Source organism: Lagopus leucura, unplaced genomic scaffold, assembly GCF_019238085.1.
Source record: "Lagopus leucura isolate 7727_CA_CO unplaced genomic scaffold, USGS_WTPT01 Super-Scaffold_100157, whole genome shotgun sequence".
Taxonomy (NCBI): domain Eukaryota; kingdom Metazoa; phylum Chordata; class Aves; order Galliformes; family Phasianidae; genus Lagopus; species Lagopus leucura.
The window spans coordinates 34395964-34415334 of NW_024962334.1; the positions used below are offsets into that span (position 1 = coordinate 34395964).

The following is a 19371-nucleotide window of genomic DNA, read 5'->3' on the forward strand; positions in this document are numbered from 1 at the left end:
AAATATAATCGTTCAAGCATTTAAGTAAAATGCAACAGCTCTTTATTAACCAGAGCAGAAGCCACCCCACTCCGAATGTTTACCAAGGTGTCTTCAGCAGAAAATTATTCCACCTAGTTTGGGCTGTGTAAGGAAAGAAGTGCCCCAAACTTACAGTATACGTACAATACAGAACAGTATTTTTTATGCCTGATGTTTAGAGGCATTTTAGTTGTCAATAAAAATTACAAAAAATAATAGATTAAATTCATGTTCATATAAAGTTATATTAAGTTTATTTGAAAAAAATGAGTTGTACAGTTGAGAATTAGAGAAGCTGTTACAAATAACTAAGAAGCTGCGTATTTCTATTACTTGAATATTTCCTTCTGAATAATTTCAACTTCTTTTGAGCTTTGGGTTTTTTTTCTTGGATGGACAAGGGTAGAGAAAGAGAAAAGGAGGAAAGAGGCAATGTCTGAAAAACAGTCCTTACTCATTTGCAATGTAGATAACTTTGTGCTTCTCAATTACATCTATGTCATGCTCCAGTTGCTTCATCTGTGATTCCAGCTTTCCTTTATATAGCTTCTTGGGTATAGTGTCTATTTCTACTGAAAGACACTGAAATTCGTGATACACTTCCTCCCACTTCTTTTTCAGCCCCTAGTGCATTACAAGAAAAGGAAACACATGACAAAAATTCATTAAAAATGATATGCACATAAATCACTTTACTTTTGGTAAAATTGCCCTTGATTAAGTGCATCTACAATGTACAATCTACTAAGTTGTAGAAAGTGTATCAGTGTGATTAACACAGTGATCAACAGTCAACTCCACAGCCTATCAGTAACTCGAGGAACACTACATTTCATTTCCAATCCTCAGCATCTTCAAGAAAAAGTGCACCAAGTTAATGGATTCCTTATTAAGAAGGAATCTACGGGCAGTTAATGCTGACTGCTTGGTTGTATCTGATTCCAGCATGCTTACTGAGGAACCACTAGGATTCATAAAAACTGCCTCAAAACTCATCACTCAGTTGACTGCTTTTTTCAAAAAGGCAGGAACAGGAATTACTTTACAAACTTCACTACAGAAACCCCTTCTGCCATAAACAGCAACCTGACTACTGCGGATACCCCTACACCATGCGTGGTGCAACTGACCTTAAGAAATCACATGAATACCAACATTTGAAACTCAAGCCCAAATTAAAATGCAAGTCTCACTCAGTTTATACCACCAGCAGCATCATTTCCAGTAACAGAGACCCTCCTAGCTAAAAACCATTTCAACAGATACATTGATTTCATGGCACACTGTGATTTCCAAATTCATGTCTTTCTTCCCCACTATTATTGTTCATCTTTTCCACCATATTGGCTAACTTGATTACTGCCTTACTGAATTTACATTTAGAAGAATTACTCTTAGTCCTGGCTTTGAAGATTGTTGCTTCTATTTCAGAGTTCAAGGATTCTCATGCCTATAAACTTGTCTGATTTGGTCCACTGTGTGAGCAGACTTAAAAAGAAAAGAATAACTTCTTCTTGCAAATGTTGAGTAAACAGAACGTACATTTTAATATGAATTAATATATTATTGATTCAAAGTAGTGTATTTGTTGCAGAAATTCATAGTTTTTGTATATTTTTATTCAGCATCTTCTGCTGCCCACAAAGGTTCTTCCAATCTTCATATACAAATACCTACATAAATTTAAAAATCCTATCTCAACACAGGCAACTAAGAGCAACATACAAGCCTACTTATTGACTGTCATACAAAGTTACTTGTCTTCCAAGGCTGCAAAGTACTAAAATGAAGTTCAGAGTCCACCAGGCATAAGGTACTATTTACAAATAGACAGCCATGAAAATAAATACAGTTTTTCCGAAATTTTCAAAGAGTAATGAATAACTTTCTTTTTAAGTAATTCTTCTTTGCATTAGTGAAAGCTGGTTTGGAAATCATTAAAAACACCTCAGAACATCCACTCATCAAAACGTACTCTATCCTTGCAGAATAGAGAGATGGGAAGCAGATCATTGTTCCCTGTACAAAAGTCACCCTCACAGTTCCTTCCACAGCAATGCAATATGCTGACCACTACTGCTCTGGGCTAGATGACAAACTGAATACCTCACTCTGTATAAGGAATGCTAATATGTGCTGGATCAGTGAGAAATATGACTGCATTTATCACCATTTATTTCATTCTCAAAAATCCTAGCCAAAGTAAGCATAATGGAGAGAAGGTTCAAAAATGTTGTTGCAAATGATGTCCATTTATTTTTGTAAGCTCATGAGCTTTAATTTTGTTCTCAGACATCTACTGCCACGTATTTCTTCAGATCAGATAATGCACTTGTTCAATATCTATGTCAATTACTTTAAAAGACAGGATTTCCACAAGTCCTCAGCTGAGCGCTGAGGAGTCACATACTCCGGGGACATTAAATCCTCCTGACAACAGAACTGATAGAAGTAATCTGACCCAAGAATGAGCAAGCATTTTTGAAAAAATCAGAAGAAACTGCTGAGTTAACAAAAATAATCTTTTGTTAAGATTAAAATAAAATTAAATTAAAAAAGATTAAAAAAGATTTCTGCTCAATGTTGTATCTGAAAAATATGGAAAATGATCAAACAAAATTAGACTTGTGAGCAGCAAAACTCACATGCCTCCTGTCAGATATATTTTTGCTGCACAGTTCATTCGTTGCATCATCAGCTTGTCTCACACCTTCCCTGCCATCTTCATCTTCAACTTTGCTGTTATACTTTTTCTATTGCTATCAATACAATACTCTCACTTCTCTCCCATACTCCTCCCTAGGCATCTACTGCCTGTTGCATGAAAGACACCACTGTGGCTACTATTTTGGATTTTGCTAATTAATCAATTAATCTCTGTGAGTCAGATGTTCATCATCTGCTCACTTGCTTCAGATGGACAGACTAAAAAACATATCACAGGAACATAAACCTAATTTTCATAGGAAGTTTGCCTAAAAAGTAGCCATAGTAAATACCAGTTTAAGAACTGGACATAATTTTTAAAATGTTTCTTCCCACTTTTTCTCTTTTCTACTTTTCTACTTCTTTTTACAGTATTATTTCATTTTAGAAAGACTTGTGCACTAAAAACTTTCTGAAAGATAGTATCCTAGACAGTTTGACAAATGGAATTTTCCAGTCATAGCTCTACAAATACATCAGGTTTAGTGCTATTCTCTGTTTTTCCCACATTCAAAGCACGACCTTATGTTCTAGCCAGTGAGGTCACAAGATGAAGACAGAAACTACCAATAAGTGTAACAGTAGCAATGATATTGTACATCAGAAAAAAAACTGCTATTAAAAAAACCCAACAAAACTGTTTTTTTTTTAAATGATTCACAAGTAGAAAGTCAGAACTGTCTCCAGATCCACATCTGTGATTTTTTGCATTTCTTTGAAGCTTCGCTGAAATTCCAAGTCATTATAGAGGATACGAACCTAACTGAATTGAAAACCTGATACCAGCTCCCTTCAGCTTAATTTACAACTGTTCTATAGCTCCATCTAGTGAAGACGTAGGCACTCATTTGCTTTGCTTAAAAATCTAATACGCTTTTATCATTTATTTGGACTTACATTGCCTTATTAATCTTATGCACATATTACTAATTACACTAAATCACAATATGCACCTGCAGTAGACATTCTCTCTCTTCATCAGATAGCTGTTTCATGGCTTTTTTCTTGAGATACTCCAAAACATTGTTTTCATATTCTTTCTGAGCTTTCTTCATTTCTTCTCTTCTCTGGGTTACATATTTTGGTGTAACACCATAATCCTATAACGACAAGGAAAAAGTGTCCTAATGCGCTTTTAAGAAGAAAACAAATACATACCTGTCACATATAATGCAACACATTTAGAAAGACAGTCTGAAAAGGAATTTTGTGCCACTGAAGAATAGAATCTTAAATTACCACGCTCTTGGAAGAATGAAATGTGATCCTCTTCGTAGTCTTATGAAAATATATAAACAATTTCCCTCAAATTTTTGTCGCAACCTCAGAAGAGAATTCAGAAACCAAAACATTTATACAAAGTGATGTTTGAGTGAAAAGTCTGAAATTTGTTCATGACAGCAGGCTACTTAAAATTTTCTCACACAGCATAAAGTTCTACTGTCCACATTCCTTGGATACTGTCTTTGAAAGGTCTTCCTGTATTCTGATTTCTGCTAAAACATTGCATGCCAAAGATATGGCACAATGTGAACTGGAGAGGAATGACAGACTATCTCATAATGGCTACAGCAGATCTGTGTTTCTGAGAGGAAAAATCTTTTCTGGATATCACAGACACACTTGGGGAACATACAGAATATACATTCTTTCAAACAAATGCTAGATGATTCACAAATTTTTCAGTGTTGAGTAGTGCTCTTGATTATGTCAGCCATGCAGAGGTTCTGCAAGGACTGCTGCTTCATTTTTCTGCATCTTCCCTGTGACAAGCTGTGTCACACATCATGTATCTTTTTGCATAACTTGGCTATGAATGAACTGCTGTTGTCCTTCACAATTCACTATCCTTACCTATGTACTTGCCATACTGATCTGTGTTCCTTCATTAAACTGTAAACTTTTATTACCACACTTCAGTTAAAATACCTTTTAGAAGGTTAGCAAGTCTGTTGACTAAAATGTCCTCACCCACTTTGCTCAATGGATCCCATCTCTCCATTAGCACCTTGGAAAGACTGTTACATGAGCAGAAGCTGAAGAAACTGGCTCTGTGTGTCCTTATTGGATACTCCAAGAGATCCCAATGCAAAACACAACACATTTGTTACTGGTTTAGCAGCAACATTCTGCCACATTTTTGCTGAGAGCATAAGCAAGTGAATTCAGAGCAAAGGAAAGGCAGTACTCTACTGCCAGTGATTTCTCCTTCATCAATTTCATAGGCTTACCATAAGCAGCAGTGATATTAAAACATCTCAAAAAAATAAATAAATAAATAAAATCTTAAACATTCAATAGGAGAAAGAAACAGAGAATCTAAAACAGGCATCACTACTAGTACTTTCACTATAATTTAATAAAACTTACCTTTTTCTTAATATATTTTGGAACAAGTCCTGAAGTTTCAAGCAAGTATTTGTCTCCCTGTCTTCTATCAACATAAATATGTTGAGGCTTTTTAGGCAATCCTGTGATAGCAGCAACTGCATTTGTTTTTATAAAATTCTTTTTACTCTGAATTCCCATAACTGGGCGATCTGTCCTCCGTGGTACTGATAATGCAGGCAGTTTCCTACTCTCCTGTTCTTTTTTTCCTGTGAATTGAGCATGTAAACATTCTCAGCAATAACTCTATAGAGCTTTGCAGTTTAAAAAGAGAAAAATTATGCACAATATTATGCACAAAATTACATGAAGTAGAAAGCAGCTGTAACTACACTGAAAGGACTGACTGGGATTGTACTGTAAACTGGGAAAGTACTATAATAAAGACTAATATGCTTGTTGGGAATAATTGAAGCTTAATTAGTTTAGGAAATCCTGTGTTGTTTTGTAGATAAGTTTTCCAAATAATACGCCACTCAATGTACTCCTTAACTGTAGTGGCACAGGACTTATAAGATGTAATGAAAACTGTTTTTATCAGAGGTGCTCACTATCAGGACTCTGAGCTCACTGGTCCTGACCAGCATCATTCAGCGCACCTCATTTCAGCCCAGCCCTGGGCAGTCAGTCCCTAGCTCATCTAGCTCAGGTGTGCCTGCCCCTAGACTCCTGAAGTGTCTTGTAGAATCAGTGGACGGACCTGGCCTGCTACCTTGTCTTGTTTGATGATCACCAGGCCACTGACTCATTTTCACTCACTCATTTCCATCACTGCTCTGCTTTGCTTTCATGCTTCTGCTGTGGTGAATCTGCTCCTGTTGGTGAGGTCATTTTTAGGTCACCCTTAATTCCTGGCCTCCTTTAAGGAGTGGCACTACTCCTGCTCTTCCATAATATTGCTTCTTACCCTCCTTTCTCCAAAGAATGCAGGAACCCTTCCTTTTTGGTGTAATCTCTCCAACACACCAACAGAAAGTTGCTAGTCCCCGAAGTACTGCCAGTTCAGTTGAGTGATGAAAGACAACTCATTTCCCACCATATTTCCCAGCAGACGGAACTCCAACTTACATTAATATGTAAGAGTACATTCCTACAACAGCTGGCTTCCTGATGCTGACCCTACAAACCAGTGCTTTTCTGAGTTTGTTTTGAAAGCTTTCCATAATTTAGTACTGTAGAACACAGACTTAAATCTGTTTCTCTAAGGACACCATTTTGGAAAAAGGATCCCTGAAGCTTCTCAGTGAGCACTTGCTCACCCTGACCTGCATAACACTGGTGCACAAATGGTGTTTTGGGAGCCCCCATTCCGCAGCCAGTAACACAGTTTGATTAAAATGAATGCCAGAAACCAGTAATACAACCAGACGAACCAGTAATACAACCAGACCAGTAGAAGATTAGGAAACATACCTTTTTTTTTAAGGAGTTACTTACTGGGTAATCAAACTCTCCAAGAATGACATTATCCTAGACTTTAGAGGGGAAAAAAAGAACAATCTTTCTGCTTTGTCTTTACCATCTACTTTCTAACTAGATAGATCAAACTCAATTTTCAAGATGGCATAGGAATCATTTAAAAAAATGCCATAATCCCACAGATGATAACTGGTTAAGTTCCAAGTGATGAAAGTGCCATGCATTAAAAAGAGGTCAGTAAGCAATGTAAGTTTTCTGATGTAAGTATGAAACTCCATTCAACACAAGTACAAGAATTTTCTGAGTTAAAGATGTAGCTTGTTCTCAAAACCTGTTATGATCTAATCACAGCAATGAGATTACCGGTCTGAATAGTAGCTACGATGTGTCACAGCCATTCTGAGGCTATGGTACATCAACTCTAAATGCAAACACATCAGTACGTGTTATTTTTAATGAAGTCCTGAATTAGCAAGTTGAGATAAAAATATTTTAAATTGTTCTTATGAGAAAAATAGAACAGAGTGCCAAAACATAGTCAGTTTGTAGGAGTTAGCAGAAATTTTGCAATACTTAAAAGTACTTTAAAAAAAAGTATTTAAAAGGAACATCATGGACTGCTCCAAGTTATTGGTGAATCAACATTCTTATGTTCATCTAAAACATGCGTGCAGTAATTTAACAAGTTCTTGATCTTGAAAGCATTAATGATCAGATGCCATGAAGCATTACATTCCAACTGAATGTTGTTCAGCTTTCCTGAAAAAGAGATGATCTTTGGTAAAAACCACCTACAATACCTACAGGACCTCAGGGACCAAAATTTACCTTAAGGTTCTGATAATTCATATCGCCTGAGGCAGTACACCTCCAAAGGCTCCCGTCATAGCCTGTATTTTCAACGCTAAAGTCATTTGCATGTACCACATATGCTTTGGTGCTGACCCACGTGTTCTCTTAGATGGCATTTTTTTTAATATGGTACTTTAAGCTCTTCTGTTTTTCTGTTTGTTTGTTTGGTGTGTTTGATTATGCCTGAAGATAGGGTGGTGGAAAAAAACTGGCTCTTTAAAATATTCCAGTTTTCTTGTTACTGTGGTATATAGCTCTCCAAAAAACGTTCTACACTTTGGACAATGCTAGTCAATTCAATGCCACAGGATTAAGAGGCAACAGTGAATACTGAAAAGCTTTATGTTGGTGACGATCAAGACAAATATATATATTTACCTAAATAACTTCAAGCATTACAAACAATTAGTTCACTTTTAATATGCCTGCTAATATTATACACTTGATTACTAAAGAACAGTTGCAGGAAAGAATGACATCACAGAATCACAGAATCACAGAATTGTAGGGGTTGGAAGGGACCTCCAGAGATCATCGAGTCCAACCCCCCTGCCAAAGCAGGTTCCCTACAGTAGTCGCACAGGTAGGCGTCCAGGCAGGTCTTGAACATCTCCAGAGAAGGAGACTCCACCACCTCCCTGGGCAGCCTGTTCCAGTGCTCCGTCACCTCACTGTAAAGAAGTTCTTGAAATCTAAATTTTGTAACTGCAAATTAAGGTATCAGAAGGACAGATCATGCTGTCAACACAGCTTCAGTCTTTAAATGGCTGCAGCTGAGAAAGAACACCATGCCTTTCATGTGATCAATGCACACACTCACTTGCTGGCAAAGTGGGTTCCTTGGAGTGTTTCTTCAGAAAGTTTGTTGGAGATGGCACTGCAACTTTTGCTGGCCCCATAGTTTTCCACTGCGCTTTACTTTGCTCTATTTCAAGCTTCACAGACGGCCTAAATGTCGATACATACCTTTGATGTTAAAAAACAGGCATGAAGAAGTTAAAGGTCAGAAAAGGTCACAACAAAAGACCATGCTATTTCATTTTGTATCTTTCCAAATGCCACCACTCCCATAACCGCCCTGCTAAACTTCAGCTCTGCCTCACACAGACAATCCATGCCCATACCCACGCTCAACCCATACCCATACCCATACCCAACCCGTACCCAACCATATCTGCAGACTTTAGTGCCTTGCCAAAACCGGTCACAGTGCTTTACATCCCCACGTACCTGGGCGGTTTGACGGGCTTCTCCTCCAGCCGAGGCAGGAGGTTATACACGCTCTCCTGGGCCGCCATCCTCCGTCCGCTCCCGCCTCCCACCCCTCGCCTCAGGCTGCCGCCGGGCCGACCGCGGCCCTCAAGCTGCCGTCCACGCCGTCACCAAGGAGCCGCGCTGCTAGGCAACAGCGCCACGAGAGGCGGGGCCGCGCCACCTCTTTTCCGCCCCTTCTTTGGCGGGAGGCGACCGCCGGGCGGACGCGACGCGTCGCGCGGCTGCGCAAGCGCGCTTGGTGGAGCTGAAGCCAACAAAGCTGCGGGCGGGCGGTGAGAGCCGCGCGTGCGCAGTGCGGGCGGTGGAGGCGCGCCTATGGGGTGCGTGCGGTACCTGAGGGCCCCGCCCCGCTTCGCCGGTACGTGGGCGCTGAGGGGCGCCTGTGGGGAGCGGGCCTGGGCCGGGCCGGGCCGCGACGGGCCGAGCCGCGGGCCGGGCAGGACAGGGCGAAACAAAGGTTTTGCTGCTGCTACTCCCGAGGGTTGGGGGAGTCCAGGGCTGCGTTGGCCGAGCAGTGGGAGGGGGCGGTGAGCTGCGGCCGGGCTGGCTCCGTGGTGTCCAGCTCAGCCGTGTTTTGCGATCCGTCCGTACCCAACTTCCTGTCCGCGCTTCCGCGCCTTCGAGGTATCGGGACGGCGCGTTCCCCAGCGGCCGGGCCGGTCAGGGCAGCTCGGGGCTCCCTCAGCGGTGCGCTGCGGTTGCGTGGCACGCGGCGGCAGCTCCGCTGTGTCCCGAGATCGGATCGGGGCTTCCTTTTTTGTGTTCGTTCTGTTTTACAGATCTCACGCTCGGAAATGAGCTCGACCCCTTCCTGCAGATGAACGAGGCTCCTAAAGATATTTGAATGCCCACTGATGTTCCGGAAAGCTTTAGCTGGTGTCTGGCTGCCGCAGAGTGGGAATCCTTATGGCAGCTCAGATCTGTCCCCAGAACATTTCTGCCTCCTTCGCTGTACGGTTTTGTCAGCGCTGCAGCTGCTGGTGTAGTTCGAAAGTGATCCTTTCCCCTGCAACAGTTGCAACTGCTGTGGTTGCTCATCTGCTGCTGTGACCTGGCTTTTACACTTGGTAACTGGTAGGACTTCTCACCCTCCTTTAAGGCTTTTGCAGAAACGGGGTGCAGAGGTTGATTTCACACATTTGCCTTCTTTTTTTAAATACCATCTCTGCATTTTGGGCTGTGGGGTGATCATGGGAAGGTTGAAATTCTGAGAAAAAGCAAGGGGAGGTTTTTTTTGTGTGTGTGTATTGGAAGCTCTGAAGCATGATAACGATTTGTCTTGACCTACCTTGAGTTCTCCAACAGCCACCAATGACTTGTTTGATCTCTGGATTTTAACCATACGTTGTGTCTTTGCAGACTTTGTGTCTACTCTGGTAGCTAAGAGCAGTTTTCACTGTAACTCCTGTCATCATTAATCGTTTAAATTGTGTACATCTGCAAGTATACGTAGGGGCCTTCAGCCCTCCAAGTGGAAGGTTGACGTGTACTGTCAGAACTTGATTTCACTGGAGGTACAGGTATAAGCTCTGCTTCAGTACAACACCCTCTCACCCCTAAAGCCTGCTGGCACAAGTAGCTATAGCTTAAGGTGGTTGGTTTGGTGCTCTTACTGGACTGATGAACTGCTAGACATGAAGTCTAATTCACACCATTTTCACAGTAAAGCCCTGCCACCAGAATAAAAATGATTTTAAAAGAGCAGTTCAATAATTGCAAGCTTCTTCTTAGTACATAGTAAAAAGTTTTTTACATAAGAAAAGCTTGCAAATATTGAACTGTTCTTTTAAAATCTTCATATCTTCATTCTTGTAATACTTTATATCGGTGCAAGGTTGGGTGAAACTGTGATAGATTAAACCAAGCAGCTGGATAAAATTCCATGCACATTCTTGCATCAGATTTACAGAGTTGATTTCAGGCAGCCTCGCAGACTGCTTGTAACCGTATGCAAATATGGCAAGTATATAATCAGAGAAGTCTGTGTCTAGTTCCTTCCTTGCCTACAGCACTAATTTTTGAGGCTTTTGTGTTCCTGTGTCCTAGATTCATAAAGCAGTTTGGATGTTCTGTCCTGCAGCTGTGTTGTGTACTAAGTACTGTGCACTGCAAAACGCTTCTGCAGTACAACTAGAGGTGCAGACATGATTTGTATGCCCTTTGTTCGTAAATAAGGTTTGAAACTATTATGCTCAAAAAATAAAATCACAAAAATATATATATATATATTTTTAATATCTTGAACATATTCATATTTGGAAGCTTAAGTATCACTTTCTGACCCTGTTAACTGTATGTGTATATTCACTTCAGTGCGTTGCCATTACAGAACAACTTTATAATGACACTAAATACTACAGATGCTCTTGAAAGATTTTTTTCTTCCTTTTAAATAGTTGTTACAGAAAACTTTGTTGCACCTACATATTCTCTTATACTTTAGAAGGATTAGAAAAAACTGTGCAGTATGAAGTGCCCATCTTTACTCTGGTTTATACCTTGTAGTTACAGCATGCTTATCATGTACAGGCTGCAGACACCGAATATAATGATATTTAGGGCACTTGCTTTTAAGCTTATCTCTCCGTACAGAAGTAAGCAAAATGGAAAGATCTGAATAATTGGAAACACTTTGATTTTTGAAACGCAAATAGTAGAAATAGTTTGGTAAAGAAAGCAGAGCATGAAAGAGATCTAGAACACATAGCAGAATCTAGAGTGAGGAGCACCTGAAAGTGAAGATCTCTGTGGTTTGCTCTGAGAAAACTTGGGCCTCCATGTTACTTTTAAAGTTGGAGTGACCTGTGTCTCTAGGATCATTCCATACTACGCATTCTGATGAGGTAGGCCAGGGTCTTAAAGGGCTCCTGTGGTAACTAAACATGGTTTAACCATTGGTAGGTCACTGGAAGGTGTTACAGTACATTTGGTTCTCACCAGTCTTATACAACTCTGTGTCATCTTCTGTCCTCTGTAGTGGTAAAGCACTGTTGGTTTCAAAACTGTCTAGAGAAAAAGCTCTGTGAAAGGTTTGGTGACTTACTCTAAAGTGAGTTCCTGTATTTGTTCTATCGAGTCTGTTATGACTAACACAGGGAAACACTTTGTCACTAAAAAATATTTTTCTGGTCTGAGTAGCTGATGAAGCTGACAAATATTGCTGCAGTGTGTTGCACCCATCCAGCTGCTGGATGGAATGCTAGCAGCTAGATTGATATAGTTATTAGAAATAGCTGATTGCAGTTTTGGTTAGGTGTTACATTGCCAGGAGGGTGGGAAAAAGAAATACCGCTTGCATTGTTGTCAGCCACCTCTGTCCTGCATGCTGTAACAGCTAAAATAAGTCTTCAAGAAAATGTGATTTTATGTATGTATTTATATATACACGTGTATGTATATATATATATATATTTAAAGAATTGATGAGTGATCATATAGTTATATTAATTTCCTAAGGGAAATTCTTTGTTGTTCTTCTTCAAACATTTTCAGACATGAGCAGTGAAGAAATAGGCAAACAAGTATCACTTTGTTATTATTATTTAAAATGAAAAATGACTTTATTTGGATTTTTGTGCAAATTAGTGCTGATTTTTCTTGCTCAGCCTCCCTCCTTTATTGAGATTCTGAGAGTCCTTCACCCTGTGGCCTTGAACATAACAAACAAATCGTGGTTTGCAACTCCAGTCGTGTTGGCAGTGATTTCTCTAAGCAAACAAAAAAACACATTGAGGGTGTCTTCTTTAATCTGTGTTGAGAATGCTGCTTTCCTGCTGAATCTTGAATGTGCTTTTGGGAGTGGAGTGTTTTCATGATGTCTTTCTCTCGCTTTGCGCAAACCACATCCAATACAATTCCATTGTAGGAGCTCTTCACGAATTGCTTGCTCTGTCATTCCATCAGAAGACAGCTGGATGCAACTCTTCCATCCTTGCTATTGCACAAGTCTGTGAGTTTTTGTTGTATGTAGGTGGGTATTTCATTTGTGGTGGTTTTTGTTTTGTTTTGTTTTTTAGAAAATAAAGATGTCTTGAAATTGGGGAACATACAGACTTCAGTATTGTAATTACATGGAGGTGCTTTAGTTAACTTTCATTGTCTATGAATTTGTACTTTTAAGTAAGTCTATTTGATTAAAAAAAAAAAAACAAACTTGAATTTTAATTCCTGTTAACAATATTATATGCAAATAGTATTGTAGTGCTAGGCCTGGGTATCCTTATTTAACCTGAGGGCAAGGACTGTTTGAAGTTAGGTTTGTCAGTGAAGCCGAGCTGGAGCTATGTAGTAGGAATGGAATGGATGTTCTTATTTTGAAAAATACGTACCTCCTATCACTGACAAAGTCATAACTAGATTTGTGTTTTAATTGTTGTTGTTTTCAATTTTATATCCTTTAGGTTTTGGTTTTTTTTCCAAGATGTTTATTGAAGAACTAATTGCTATTTCTTTCTTTTTGAATCAGTTCAGTGGGCTGACAAGGTGGCTTGAAAGAAAAAAAAATAAAAAAAATAAAAAAAAGCAGCAGAAGATGTTTCACACTGTTCAGTATCGACCTTCGAGACTGATAGCCCAAAACAGTCTTTCTAAAATTTGTTTAAAACTGATGTTTTCAAGACTGGTAACATTGGAACGGATATCAAAGTCATGGTTCTCAAGCCATTCTCTTGTTGGAAATAAGAATATTATCCTGATGGGACCTCCGGGTGCTGGGAAAACAACAGTTGGGAGAATAGTAGGTCAGAAACTAGATTGCCCTGTCATAGATATAGATGATGATGTCCTTGAAAGAACCTGGAATATGAGTGTGTCAGAAAAACTGCAGGATGTTGGTAATGAGCAATTTTTAGAGGAGGAAGGAAAAGCCCTTTTGAGGTTTTCAGCATCTGGAAGTGTCATTTCCCTTACTGGGTCCAATCCAATGCACACTGCTGGCATGCAGCATGTGAAAAGAAATGGAATAGTTGTGTATCTTGATGTGCCCACAGTGGTCATTATGAGTCGGCTGAAGTCAATGAAAGTGGATCGCATTGTGGGCCAGGGTCCTGCTGCTTCTCTTAAGGACATACTTCAGTTTAGGAAGCAGTTCTACAAAAGGTGGTACGATGTTCGTGTTCTTTGTGGGGGCAATATGGCAGCAGAGGTTGTAGCAGAAAAGGTGCTTGATGCTGTGAAGAGATACCAAAACTCAGAAGTGGAAACTTATGTTTCAACTAGGAGTACGCAAAAAAACTCTCACAAGTATTTCAGTGATGTTGTTGTTGAAGGCTTAGCCTCAGATGGAGGACTTTTTGTCCCTGAGAGAGGACTTCCAGTGTTGACTGCTGAAGAATGGCAAACTCTAATAGGAGCAACTTATGCTGAAAGAGCCCAGGTGATACTAGAGAGATGCATACATCCTGCTGACATTCCTGCTTTCAAACTGAGAGAAATTATTGGAACTGCATACGGAGAAAACTTTACTTGTTCTAAAATTGCCCCAGTTAGACATTTGACAGGCAATCAGTTTCTCCTTGAGTTATTTCATGGACCAACGGCTTCATTTAAAGATCTTGCGTTGCAGATGATGCCACATATATTCGCATACTGCATTCCCAGGAGCTGCAATTACTTGGTTCTGGTAGCTACTTCTGGTGACACAGGGAGCGCTGTCTTAGACGGCTTTAGTCGTCTCCATGACACTGACAAACAGAGAATTGCTGTGATGAGTTTTTTTCCTGAAGATGGAATAAGCCCAATTCAAAAATCACAGATGATTGGTTGTCAGAAAGAGAACGCCTGGTCAGTAGGTGTCAAATCTGATTTTGATTTTTGCCAGACTGCTATGAAGAAAATCTTTACCAACTCGGATTATACTGGCTATCTTACAGTAGAGTATGGCACTGCTTTAGCAGCAGCAAACTCCATAAACTGGGCACGATTGCTTCCTCAGGTGGTTTACCATGCTTCTGCATACCTCGATCTTGTTCATCAAGGTATTATTACATTTGGAGACCCCGTAGATGTTTGCATTCCTACAGGGAACTTTGGCAATATATTGGCTGCCTTGTATGCCAAAATGATGGGAATCCCTACTAGAAAATGCATTTGTGCTTCCAATGAAAACAATGTTTTGACAGACTTTATAAGAACAGGTATTTATGATTTGAGGGGAAGAAAATTAGTTCCAACTTTTTCACCAGCAGTGGATATTTTGAAGTCCTCCAATCTTGAGCGATACTTGCACCTGATTGCTGATGGTGATGGACAGCTGGTGACGCAGTTATATAACTGGCTGGAAAATCAGGGCCACTTTTGCCTGCAGAAAGACCTACTTGAAAAGCTTCAGCGGGACTTGGTGGCTGGGTGGTGCTCTGAGGAAGACTGCCTTGCTGCCATTCACTCTGTCTACAGCACTACAGGATATATTCTGGATACACACACAGCTGTTGCTAAAGTAGTTGCAGATCGATTACAAGATAGAACTTGTCCAATTATTATTTCATCTACAGCTCATTATTCTAAGTTTGCACCTGCTATCTTGAGGGCCTTGAGGATTACAGAAATAAAACAAAACCCATTAAGTCAGCTTCACTTGCTGAGTTCCTACAGCCCTCTGCCTCCAGTCCACTGGGGCCTATTAGCGACCCTGAAAAAGAATGAGAATGAGGGTCACCGGGTCTGTGCTGCTGATTTAAGTATGTTGATGTCTTGTATAGAAACCTTAATTCAAAATCATTTTATGAAAGTTTTCTGAGCAACTGGTCGGCTGTATACTGTGTCATTTGTGGTACCCTGACAAACTGCATGTTTTAATAAAGTCATGATTTATCTGGCCTGTGTCCAGTTCACAGCGTAACATCCACAGCTGTATACTCAATTGTCCGATCTTCAGCAGTATTCTTATTCTTATGCATGTGAGATTTCTAGTAGCATGGAACAGTTCTGAATGGAGAGACTGGAAGCCTGGAGTGTTCTTGCAGGCCACATGCCTTAGGGACAGCAGCAGAGCAGGCTTTTCTTGGTAGCACTGTCTCCTTCACAAGCTGAAGCATTCTCCCCTGAAGGAGGGAGGTAATGAGGTCTGACCTGAAGCTAACAGCTCTAGTTTTGTGGCAAGAATGATGTGATCACCTGACCAGGAGGTGATCAATTAAAGTTTAACTCACTTCACTTAGGACGCCAAAACACAGCAAGATAGCGGTGATGCTCAGATATTACCAGTGAAATGTGATTTCACTATAAAGATTAAAGCATACGTATTCTGTTAATCTTTGAACTGTGTTATTTTATGGTATGCTACTTTCTTGTATGATGTTCTTTTTATGTTTTGTGAGGCCAACATTTGTGCAAAGCATCTGGTTATTTTGTTTTTCAGACATCTTTCTTATTCCTTCCAGATGTTTTTCTGCATATTGATGGAGTCCTTTCTTTAATATTTATAACTTTTGAGATACAGCTCATTCTCTAGTGTGCCAGTAGTCTTTTCTAGATCTTTTCTAGTTTAACTTTTTGACATTAGAATACTTCTTTAATGCTATTGACTAGTGTTAGCATCAGTCTTCCTAGATAAGATCTAAACTTAAGTATTTATTTACATTTATTTATTGTATTCTATTTTTTTCATAGAGTTCATATAGCTTTCTTTTTCTAATTCCTTCTGTTGACGTGTGCATTTTTTAGATTAATGTTCTCAACATTCTGTCTTTGCATGGATTACAGCGATGAAGTGTCTCAGAGGTCTTGGTAGCTCATCAAGTAGAGTGAAGGATGAACTTCAATGCCTGGCAAATGCAATAGCATCAGAGGTATTCATTGTGCAGCCTGAAGTAGGTCTCTGCTAACAGTCTGTCTGTGCTAATGACAGGCTCTGTGCTGGTTGTTTTTTTTAGTTGTTTTATTTTTTTAATTTAAAAAAAACTAGAGCATATTGCCTGAGGAGATCGTATGGTTGTGGGCAATCTTACTCTGCTAATTGTGGACTATATTTATCAAGAGCAGGAAATATATCTACATTTCATGCTATGAGAAATACTAAGATAAGGTATTGGCAAGTTGTGAATGGCAGCCAGTTACAGGTAAAGAGCTGGGAGAAGTCAGATGGGAGTATGTATACCAAGATTCAGAAGGAGAAAGGTATTGGCAAGAGAGGTGGTAATTGGTGACATTTTGCCTCTTTGAGAAGCAGCATCTCATTTATGTCAGGACTTGATCTCTTGCCAAAATATAGAGACAAAACAGTGCACATAGAATCATGCCTTCCCTTCTGTTGTGTGTCTGCTTGTACTTTCTGCCACATCAGAGGTGCAGAAAACACTATTCAGCAAACCACTTGAAAAAATTCTCCATTTATGTAATATTCCATTGTAAACTGAAAGACCCAACATGATGTGCATTTGCCACGGTGAATATGTTGTATAATAAAGTTATATGTAGCTGATAAAGGTGTGAGTGACCAAATAGCTTTTTGGGTGCTGCCATTTTTGGATGCCCTTCCAAGATCTGTCACATTACTTTTTTTGTTCAGACCTTATTTCTTATTTCTGCAGTAACTTCAGAAAATCTTTTTCTAACATGAGAATGATCATACAATATATGATTTTAAAATGTTGTGTAAGTATGCTGCCAAAAAAGAAGCAATGTGTAGGTGATTAGAGTCCATCTACTTTGCATTTCTGAATTTATCACTTTGGTTCTTAGATTAGTCCCAAGTGTAACACTACAATACATGAGTTCTAAATTTCTAAAGTTTAAAAAAAAAAAGTCAGGTTTCCGTTACTGAGATGGGAATGGGTTTCAGTGTAAGGACTTGGGGAAATTCTGTACTACTTGGTTCCATGAAGCTTAGTGTTGTATGTTACCATAAGGCACTTTGTCACACGCAGTTGCAATGCAGTTCTTGAAGTACTTCCAAAGACAAGCTTGTTTTCATAGGAAGTACTTGAAAGAGAAAAGCTGAGGTTCTAAAAAAGATTAGGCTAAAAGACTCTGACCTACCTGGAATTAACTGATTTTTAGATAGTAACAACTAAGCAACATATCTAACAAGATCTATTTTGGCATGACTCAAGCAATCAATATTTCAAAGTTCATGTCTGTAGCTCAAACTTGGTTTGAAGGGGAAAGTATTAGTGAAATTCCTATTTACAATGTTTGACATGGTATGAAAATATAAAGGGTTGATACGGTTACATGAACTCTGTAAGAACTCAGCTGTACTTAAGGGATTTTGAGAAGCTGAAATACACAAAGGTAGTGATTAAAGAGCATGTAAAATATTAGTTGCATTTCTGAAAATGTCTTAACAGTACAATACTTGCTTGATTGCATTGTTTAGGAAACGTAATAACTGAACTTCATCATACATGAAACGAACCGTGTGCCGCACTACTTCTGTTCTAGTAATGGGTACCATGAGACACTGCAGCAGTGTCGTGATCCCAAAGCTGTGGTGTTTGTACCCAGGTGCTGACACTGTTGTGGAAGCTGCAGCACACATTCCTCTGTCTCACTTTGACTCCCTGGGCCTGAAGGAATGGGAGAGGAGCAAATAACTTCCTCTGTTCTCACTGTGGAGAGTGGCCAAGAGGACAGAAGGCAATGAGGGAAGCAATTCTTACCTTTTCCCAGCCCAGCTTCTCTGAATGTCATTCAGCAAAATACATTCAACAAACATTGTGCCACTGTGATTGCACTTTTTCTTCCTTGCTGCCAGTTTAATGAAAGATTCAAAGGGCATTGAGTGAGTGAGTGAGTGAGCTCACCATTGAGTGAGCACGAGAGCTGGTTTTTGTCTTTTTCAGACGCTGCATGACAATGTCCTGTGTATGTAATGTGTGCTATTAACTTCTTTAAGAAAGAATGATGCGCTAATGATGCACAGAAGCACATGTACATTCTGATGGTCAGTAGGATTCTTAAAGCTATTTGGGATTAATGTACACATTTGCTCCTATTTGCTTGAAGACAAGATGTTGCAGTCTAAACAAATGTAAGCTGGGTTTATGGAGAATGGTAGAGATGTGTATGTATGCATACTCACAACTTTGTAATAGCATAGCTTTATTTAAACTTAGTTTCTGTTGGTTTGCTTTGCTGAACACTACTACTACATGTAAAATCTTAAAGACAGATGTAACAAGGAGCTCTTTGTAATGCCACTGTTTATACTTCTTGTTATAAAAATATTTATATGGAAAATACTTTGTTTTTCTTGCAGTTTTAGCAGCTGCTGGTTACTTGCCTTAAGTCAAAGCTCTGCTTCTCAGGGTGACAGTGATTTTTAGGTAAAGGGTCAATAGAGCAGTTTCAGTTGACTTCAGAAGAGAGTTCTGTTTTCTTAATGTTTTAAAATTTAAAAAGAACTGCTATTTATCTTTTGAAGGTAACGATATTTAAGGGTTGAAACTCTGAATGAAAGATTGTTGTTTTTCAGGAGATGAGGTTTGCTCTTAGAAGACTTCAAGAATGCGCATTGTTACTCAGATCACATTTGGTATGCCTGAAGTATGCCTATAGTTGTTTGTGTACACTGCATTTTTTCTAAATAAATACTGCAGGATCCACACTATAGCATTTTCCTTGCAAATATATTCTTAAGTCCTTACCAATTTGTGATATAAAGGAAGTCCTCTGAAAGAGGTGGTTTCAGAATTTGATGTGCTTTAATCTCATGAGATGTGCTCTTTCATGTGTTTACACAAAAACTAGATATACAGTAATTGAGCTATA

General features: G+C 39.4%; 2 protein-coding genes across 9 annotated transcripts; one reads left to right on the forward strand and one right to left on the reverse strand.

Moving 5' to 3' along the window:
- ENKUR (enkurin, TRPC channel interacting protein) lies at positions 1-8732 on the reverse strand. The gene is made up of 5 exons (XM_042888720.1): positions 8617-8732; positions 8207-8352; positions 5098-5324; positions 3681-3827; positions 1-645 (listed from the first exon to the last, which is right to left on the reverse strand). The coding sequence occupies exons 1-5, from the start codon at positions 8682-8684 to the stop codon at positions 472-474; spliced, it is 762 nt and encodes a 253-aa protein (XP_042744654.1). The 5' UTR covers positions 8685-8732; the 3' UTR covers positions 1-471.
- Positions 8733-8935: 203 nt separating this feature from the next.
- Positions 8936-19210, forward strand: THNSL1 (threonine synthase like 1). 8 transcript variants are annotated; one of them, XM_042888712.1, is made up of 4 exons: positions 9151-9285; positions 9441-9735; positions 10021-12631; positions 13127-19210. In XM_042888712.1, the coding sequence occupies exon 4, from the start codon at positions 13193-13195 to the stop codon at positions 15395-15397; it is 2205 nt and encodes a 734-aa protein (XP_042744646.1). In that variant the 5' UTR covers positions 9151-9285; positions 9441-9735; positions 10021-12631; positions 13127-13192; the 3' UTR covers positions 15398-19210. The 8 variants fall into 8 exon arrangements, with proteins under 8 accessions (XP_042744647.1, XP_042744648.1, XP_042744646.1 ...); XM_042888715.1 differs by having other exon boundaries at positions 12527-12631; XM_042888716.1 differs by having other exon boundaries at positions 9441-9728.
- Positions 19211-19371: the final 161 nt, after the last annotated feature.